At 36.2% G+C, this 8,864-nt stretch overlaps 1 protein-coding gene across 1 annotated transcript; it reads left to right on the top strand.

The window, feature by feature from the left end:
* The first annotated feature begins 6,708 nt into the window (after nt 1-6,708).
* On the top strand, nt 6,709-7,831 carry tex30 (testis expressed 30). The gene is made up of 4 exons (XM_037686114.1): nt 6,709-6,946; nt 7,037-7,088; nt 7,183-7,397; nt 7,670-7,831. The coding sequence occupies exons 1-4, from the start codon at nt 6,824-6,826 to the stop codon at nt 7,829-7,831; spliced, it is 552 nt and encodes a 183-aa protein (XP_037542042.1). The 5' UTR covers nt 6,709-6,823.
* The last annotated feature ends 1,033 nt before the right edge of the window (nt 7,832-8,864 follow it).

The raw sequence follows: 8,864 nt of genomic DNA, 5'->3' as shown, positions 1-8,864 counted from the left end.
TATTATTATTATTATTATTATTATTATTATTATTATTATTATTATTAAATGGTTCTTTAAACTCAAGTGTATCTGGAGAAAAATTCCACAAACTTTACTTAACTCTTGTCAGGGATGTCCAATCCAGTCCCCAAGGACCACCGACGATCCTACATGTTTTAAAGGTGTGCTCCAACACACCTGATTTGAATCAATTGGTAATGAGCATGCAGGATGGATGGAAACAGGTGTGTTGGAGCAAGGGAACAATTGAAACATACAGGTTAGTGGCCCTGGAGGACCAGAACTGCTTGACACCCCTGCAATATGGACAGTGTTGTATTTCTATTTTCCACGTGTATCTCTGTCATGAACATTGAGAATTTTAACTAGTCATTTGTGAAATAATACAAAAGGCAGTCTTGGCTAGCAATGGCCAGATGAAGCTTTTATTCCATCTGGTTAAAATAAAAAAAGGTTAATTTCTTGAGCTTCACATGCACATGGACCCTGCTGGTCAAAACTTTTGTCATTTCAATTGTGATGGCCTCTTAGTTGTCTTGAAAATAAATTAAAATGCTTTAATTTGACTTTGTGTTTCATCATGTGATTTTTGATTAATGTTTGGTAATGGTAATAGAAGTATTGTATTTTTGTCAGTATGATTTCAGTCAGATTTTTTTTTTTTTTTAAATGTTGCTGTAGTGGGAAAGTGAATGTACTTATGAATATGATGATTTTTCATGTTTATTAAGGCAGTGTTGGCTCAAGCCTCCACGGGGCCCTAAGGGAAATTTGGTTTGGGGCCCTCTATTTCTGCCAATAATGTGGACTACTGCAATCAACAGTCATATGATCAGATCATTCATTCACCTAGCATAAACTCATTACAACACTGACAGCCCTGTTTACATTATCCTATATGTGTAGTGGTACTAAAAGTAACGCAAGGGAAAAAAAAAAAAAACATTATGCATTGTATTTTACAGCAAAAGTGTCATCTAGTTTATTAACTTTGGTGCCAAAGAACTGTAACAGTAATGTTCAAAATAATTTGTAGTACAAGATCAAAAACAAACAGATAAAAAAAAAACTTAAATGCATAAAAATAAATTAAATTGTGCAAAAAAACAGACAAAATTAAGTAAAATAAAAAATAAAATATCAAGGAAAATTCTCTGCATGTGTTCATTTACATTTAAATAATGTATGTAGATGAACAGATGCTGGGATATATTCATCATTTAACGCGGGTTCCTCATTTTTCTGGACTGAATAAAACGTGCATTGAATTTAAGGAAATGCAAAGTGAGACGTCATTTATATTTGACCCATCAAAATGAATGCGGTCATTTATTTACAGAATCAAATTTAACATCAAACATTTACATTAATTTGGCAAATTATGAAAATAACAATATAAGCAATCAATCAGGAAAAATCATACGGCCATGATTTTTCCGTTGCTGCACCACAGACATTTATAAACTGTACAACTATGATCTTTTACCCACACGGATGTGAATAAGCCCTTTACACAGACATTTCTAAATATCTGGGAGAATTTCTACTTGATAGAAAGTTAAAGATGAAAGAAGTTAAAGGGAGTAAGATTGAATGGGAGGGGAGGAATGTTCACCAGAACCGACACTCTCCATCAGAAGCCCAGCTCTCCTTCGGTACGCTTGGTAGGAAACTTGATCCATTACCTTTCTGAAGATTCATCAGCAGATATGGAATTCCGTTAACGCTACCTGTCCAGCGTCTCCTGATGGTGGCTGTAGCTCGTCAGAAGTAGTGGCTAGTGAAAGTTATAATCCCATGGAACTCGGAAGAGCTTTTTGTCATGTCAAGATCATCCCGTCTCCGACAGAACTCGAATAGAACCAGCAGAAAACTCTCCAGCACTCTCGAACTCTCCAAAAACTCTAGAAGTCTGACAACTCTCCAACTCCGTGTAGACCAGGAAGTACTGACATTTTAAAGACTCTTTCCCGGTTCACTTTTTGGGATTTGTTCATTGGTCAGAAACGACCAGACGGGGTGGGTTTTGTGACGTAAGAGGTTAGAGACAGCGAGAATTGTTATGAGACAGATCAGAAATGTTCTCACAGACCGAGAGGGTTTTGTTTTGGCGTGTTTCAGGAAACAGGTGCAAAACATCTCTACTTACGTCTGAGAGGATTCTAAAACATGACAGTTTTAACATAACAACTTGTTTTTCGTTTGACTGTAACCTTGTAAACGCACACACTTGCTCATTCAAAAGCAGAAATCAGAAAAATGCATAATTACTCTGTAACAGCTTTTAACATGAGTTCTAACTGCATGAGAATAAAAATCATTACTCAGTTAATAAAATTGATTAGTTCACTGCAACATCTAAAATGGTTTGAACTAAGACACTTTGATTATCAACATTTGTAGAATAGTACTGATAATAAAAAGAGAGTGTTCTTTTCACTTGAACCTTCAAGAAAGAAAGTCTCAGGATGGGTGAACCTGTATTTATGTATTCAAATACATGAAATGACAGTTCCTGTCCCACAAGGTTCTAAAGGTCAAGAGTTTTGACCTTAGACTTAGTTTTGACGTAGGCCTAGTCCACTACATGTAAATGAAAAATTTATTGAAACCATGTAAAATTGTTTAAAAAAAAAATTAAGTTAAGTATTGTTCTTAAAACTATGTAAATGTATGGAACAATCTGAAAAACTGACCTTAAAAATTAAACAACCTTTACCCACACATTTGACCTGTTTATGTTACTTCTTCCTCAATACTTCACAAAATTCATAAAACCTGTGCTTCCACTTAGGGGGCCCCCTAGTGGCCCCGGCGTCCTAAGCAGCCACTTAGTTTGCTTATGCTTTGGGCCGGTCCTGTATTAAGGACAAGTACTTATTTTTTCTTCTGAGCTCGGACTCAGTCGGTTTCTCTCTTTGAAATTGTTGTCCACATGTCTGCTGTCAAACTTATAGCAGGAACTTTCTGGACCTCGGCTTTGACCTTCTCTTTTTGTTTATGGCCTCAACCAAGGCCATAATAATCTAAAGGGAAGCAAGACAATAATTACTCATTTCAAAACTAGTCATATGCTGCATATCGCCACGCAAACCGTTCTAGAAGTGGGAACATGGGTTGGATCTAATTTTGCGACAAAGTCCCTAAAGTCTTTGCCTTTGACTACGCTGGCTGTTTGTCTCCAACACTCAGAGATCAAAGCCTCTTCCAGCTCCTCCTTTTGCCGCTGGGATTACAATAGATGAGATTATACTTTATTGTGATTCAAAGCTACAGACAGAACTCAATCAACATGTGCAATGATTCTTGTGTCTTCATTTTGTGATATGTATGAGCTGAATGAAATCTTGTTGATGTCATTACTATAACAGCAATAATAACAACAATTTTAACTTGCATGTGTAATGCACTTCACAATGATGAGTCTGCATGCCCCCAAAATAATGATAATAAAAAAGGAAGAAAAACAATAATAGGAAGTGAGAAACAATTATATTACTTTTTTCATAAGACACTTTGCAGAATACTGTATTAGTAACAGATTTCAGTATCTAACAGAAAAAATAATATTCTGTGTAATATTACTGGGAGACGACTCAAAGTGTTGGCACGCAGGTGAAACTCTTCTTCTTTTCGCAGGCCCCATGAAAAGAAGCTCCTCGGTCATGAAGTGGTGAAACTACAACACAAACACGTGCACACAGGTTTTATCAGGATCCATTAATTTTATATAAACTAATGAAGTGTGCCAAAATGCGAATCCTTCTCCCGAACTAACAAGGCTTCAGACATGATCAATGACATCACTCGCCCTTAATGACACAAACCTCGATACGCACTTGACACATGGTTCAAAGCTTCGGCATGGGAGGACCCATCACTAGTCCTGATCCCATTCGGAAATGTTGCGTAGCATCAGATGACATCATAGTCTGGGTGTATTCCAGAAGTAATAATGTAACTTTTCATTTAGCTTTCCTTCAAAAGCATCAATCTTATACCATCTCAATTTTTAAAGCTGTAAGACTGCATGGGTGTGAGTAATTTTGTGCTGCAGGCTTCAAAATGTAAAAGTGAACCATAAAGCAATATCCTATTTATTTTTATTTTTTTTAATCTGTGCTTACAAATATATCCTGCTGTTAAATGCAAATGTCCAACTTTCAGCTGATAAAATTCCAGTTGCTGCATTTTCATAAAATGACACATTTTGAGTTTTCACTTGCCACTGAATGAAGAATCGTGAATGAAATTTGGTTTTTCTCTGTTTTGACTCTTCTAGGCAAAGAAAGTTGCACTTGCAGGTCAGCAGTTCACATGCAACCATCTTATGGGAGACGGTATATTTTGTTACTGGTACAAGCGCTTTAAGGTATCTGTTCTTCACATGCAAACTGTCTTTATAATCACTGCGTTTAAAGAACAGTACTGAATAGAATAATGTTCTTCTCATAGGAGTATGCCAAACTCCAGATCACAGAGCCCAAGGTTCGGAAGGGCATGGAGCCCGTGGAGCAACCCATCGATGACCTTTTTCCAAGTTCCTGCGGTAGGAGACAACAGTGTTTTTTTTTTTTTTTTTGGTCTGTCAAACGACACCTGCAGTTATTTGGACATCAAGGTGACAAAATGAAGTGAACTTAAAGTTTTAGGCAGTCTGATTGAATTTAAGTATCGTTGATTTGATCATTTATACCTATTCTGAAACTTTGGTGACGTCAGTTAAGTTTTATCGGAACATTTTATTTAACTTTTTTTTTTTTTTTTATTTTACCCCTTGATAATATAATGTATGTATTTGCATGGTTAAAACAAACCTCTGTAAAGACATTATTATTAACTTAATCGAGAGTTCCAGAAAGTAATTAGTTGAAAAAAAAAATCAATTTGTAATTAGTATTTTTAGTTTAAATGACAACAGCCCACTCTGCAGTCTCTGTCTCCCTCTGCTGCACAGAATGTGTTACTGCAGAACAAAACGGAAAATGGTATTACGTACTGTCATTAATTGAGTATTACATTTTGTATTTTAAATTGGTTGAAATTATTGCATTATTTTTAAAATTTACAATAACAATACAATTTGTTTTCTTTTCCAGGTAAAAGATGGACTTTGACTACTTCATATCTTCAGGATCACAGAATGATTAATATTTTTTTTAAGTTCTGAAAAAGATAAAGTCTATTTTTTAAATAAAATATATTTTTTAATGTTTTGTGTTTTATTTCCACATTTCACAGTCTGCAGCCCATACACCCAAATGCATATTTAATGCTCCAAGATGATTTAAAGAGAGATGCATTACCCAAAATAACATTTAGTCATCAATACCAGATTTAACTTTTTTGGATCAATACCATTGTTACACAATTGCAATTTGGCTTTTACAAAGATATGAACCAAGTCATTTATTTAAATGTGTTTATTAACAATGATTAATTCAACAATGCTTGACCTGCTTAAAAAATAACTGAGCAGAACAAAAAAATGAAAATAAAAATAATTCACCTTGCTCTAAAGTAATAGTTGAGATGTGTTATTGAGCATGCATCAGGATAATAGTTGAGATTTTTAGAATCAGAGATCTAAGTAAAGTTTATGGGCGGTACGTATTTTGTGCTTTGAACAACCTCAGTTTGGAGAAACAGAGTTTAACTTAGACCAGACTGATAAATTAATGGATAATCTAAGTGTTGCAAAGACCAAAGTTGCCTCTTAAACAGCTCCACACTTCAAAATTTCACAGCAGCTTCATCTTTTTTTCGTCTTCTTCTTCTTTCGGCTGCTCCCTTCTTCGGGGGTCGCCACAGCGAGTTGCATGAAGACTTGGCAGTTATTTTACGCTGGATGTCCTTCCTGATGCAACCACAGACCACCGAGCTACCACAGCCCTCTGTGTGGAGCAGAGAGCTGCTATCTAGGACACCCGGAGGAGCAGATGGTGGGGGTTAATGGCCTTGCTCAAGGGCCCAGAGTGGGACAAATGAGGGTGAGGGCAGGTGTGGGTGCTTCTCTAACCCCACCCACATTTTTGATGTTGTCAGTACCGGGTCTTGAACCGACGATCTTCTGATCACAGGCTCACCTTCTCTAACCTCTGCGCCACAACTCCCCTACTCACAGCAGCTTCATCTGAATACTATTATTTAAACATTTTCACTGCTTTCAGGTGTATACTAGTATTTATACATAATGATGTAGATAGTTACATGCCCAAAATGCAGCAGCTATTGAAGTGTTTCCAACAGAAATGTCATACTTCAGCTTAAATAAGCCTTGACAGTGACTTTGATTGTGCTAATGTTACAACTAGGAGATTGAAGCTGCTTTAGGACAGATTTAGTTTGTTTTTATTTTTGGACTTCTCCTCAATCTGATTTGAATTTAAACTGGGTTCATTCAGAGCACTACCTTCGACAGGTAAGATATTAATTGTTCATGATCGATAAGGACACAGGGAGCTGTAATGACATCTCCTGAACGCTAGGTGGCTCTGTGACGTTTGCTCATGGATTTCAGAGAAGAAATGGAGAAGTTTGACGAGGTAAATATTGGGATTTTTTTTTTTTTTTTTTTTTTTTTTTGTCACAGGTTTCTCATAAAGCTGCACCATCATCTGTTCAGTGTGTTTGTAAAGATGTGAACGCTACGATTTAAATCGAGTAGTAGTGCTGCTTAAAATGAAAACTCGTTTCCTTTCAGGAAACTGTAAAGCTTCCGTTTGGGACAAAGTTTCTGGACGCTGCTTTGTGTTTCCCATCCTCAGGGGAAACAGATGTGCACACAGCTGTTGTCCTCACGCACGGCGCAGGAGGAGACATGAACTTCAGACATCTGGTGTCTCTCGCGCGCGCTTTGGCTTCAAGTGGCTTCCTCTGCCTCCGCTTCACGTGTAAAGGCTTAAACCTGACTTACAGAGTTAAGGCTTACTCTGCTGTTTGGGTAAAGGTTTTATGTGCTCACTAAAAGTTACATGCTGACATTTCTGAGCATCAATAAGTTGCATTGCATTATTTTATTCTTTCCTTGTAGGACTACTTGAAAACCATACAGAGGTTTACAGTGAATCACATATTTTTGGGAGGTAATAACTCATTAGCAACAAAACTGCATGTGTTTGTGCTTTAATTTTCTGGATTCTGAATATTATGACAATAAAGTGATGCATCCATCCTCAGGCAGGTCGATGGGATGTCGAGCTGCGGCCTCTCTGGCCAGACAGCTGAGCGATGGATCAGAGGATGCAGTGCAGGGGGTCATCTGCCTGTCTTTCCCCATGCACCCCCCTGGACAGATGCACACCCATCGCCAGCGAAGTGAAGACCTCAGGATGCTGCCAGAGGGTGTGCGTGTGCTTTTTGTGTCAGGCACTAAGGACAACATGTGTGACAGGGTGAGCCTGAATCCCACCTGGGCCTTACAGTAATCTAGTTTAAGATGTCGTATCCTTTCTGTATTTGTTGTACTTCTGCTTCTTCTCCATCATTGATGCTTTCTAGGATTATCTTTCCTAATCAACTTCTTAAGTAAACTTCAAGTGCATGTTGTAAGTTTTTAGTTTGTGCGACAAATACTAACATAATACTCCAGTACTATAGTACTAAATAATGTTTACTGCTCTTTTGAAGAACACGATGCGTCAGAGTGACTTGTCTTCTTGCTCAGGACCTTTTGAATGGCGTTCTACAGGATATGAAAGCTCAGACGGACGTGTGTTGGCTGCAAGGAGGCGACCATGGGCTGACAGTGAAAGGAAGGTCTGAAGATTCTGTAATGGATGAAATCAACTTAAAGGTCATCAGCTGGATCAAAGAAAACGGAGCTTAGGCAAATTCAGTGTTGCATGCTTTTTATTTTATTTATGTTTTTGCATTTGTTCAATAAAATTTGGATTTATACAATGAATGCGTATGTAACGTTTTATTGCACAATTACATAATTTGATTGAAAATGTGGTGTAAACCAAATCGTCGTGCAGATGTTTTCTACTGTAAATTATCTGTAGTGAATTTGGTTTTTATTTTACAGAAACGATTTAAATTAAAATAATTGCAAAAGCTTAAGTAGAAGATAGAGAATTGCCAGGTAAAATTTTTAACATTAACCATGTATAACTTTGCTTTAAATTTATTATCCAAAAACTAGATGAATTAAACTTTACTTTTGTTTTATTTCTATTGTAATACTAAAGAAAAAAATAATCTAAATATAACGAAGTCCAATTTATTTGTAATTTTTAGAATTGTATTTATCCTTGCATCCTGTATTTATATTGGGTGAAGTCGATTTCAGGTAATTTTTTTCAGTGTTAATGCATCGGTCAGACTTTTACGTGCAGTCAAATTTAGGAACTAACTTTTAAGTTATTTAGCACAGTTATTTGGTCAGTCTCTTGAAAATGAGTTCTCGTGGCTCAATGAGACTATAAAGGGAAAATGAAAATAAATAAATATTAAATAGAAACCCATTGAACAGGTACACTAGTTACACTCCTTGCTGTAATTATTTTCAAAAACAGCTTTACAAAGTAATATTTTAAAAGATAATTCATTAGGCTTGCTTTTAAATATTTAGTTAACATAACCTATGCTTTCATTGTTTGCTTTTTGCATAAGAAATAAAGAAAAGGAAGAGTACTACCATACTCGTCTTAAAAAAAACAAATCAAACAATAAAAAACGAGACAGAACACTAAGTGATGTGATAAAAGCATACAAGGAGAAAATAGAGCATGAACATTTTTATTTTGAATCAAATAAGGTTAGATGTGCAACTTAAGGGGAAAAAAAAGATGAAAACAAAGCTTAAAACCATGTTCTTCTTTAGACATTCATCATTAAATATGGACCACATGCTTTAT

Source organism: Nematolebias whitei, chromosome 13 (genome assembly GCF_014905685.2).
Source record: "Nematolebias whitei isolate Nwh7 chromosome 13, NemWhi1, whole genome shotgun sequence".
Taxonomy (NCBI): domain Eukaryota; kingdom Metazoa; phylum Chordata; class Actinopteri; order Cyprinodontiformes; family Rivulidae; genus Nematolebias; species Nematolebias whitei.
The sequence above is the reverse complement of the archived record's forward strand: the minus strand, read 5'-3'. Positions and strand labels throughout refer to the sequence as shown.

Bases quoted from the DNA above. Each gene is read 5' to 3' on its own strand.
- tex30 (XM_037686114.1), top strand. From the start codon at position 6,824: ATGAACTTCAGACATCTGGTGTCTCTCGCGCGCGCTTTGGCTTCAAGT. The intron at 6,947-7,036 runs GTAAAGGTTTTA...CTTTCCTTGTAG, and splicing joins AGGCTTACTCTGCTGTTTGG to GACTACTTGAAAACCATACA. The intron at 7,089-7,182 runs GTAATAACTCAT...ATCCATCCTCAG, and splicing joins GAATCACATATTTTTGGGAG to GCAGGTCGATGGGATGTCGA.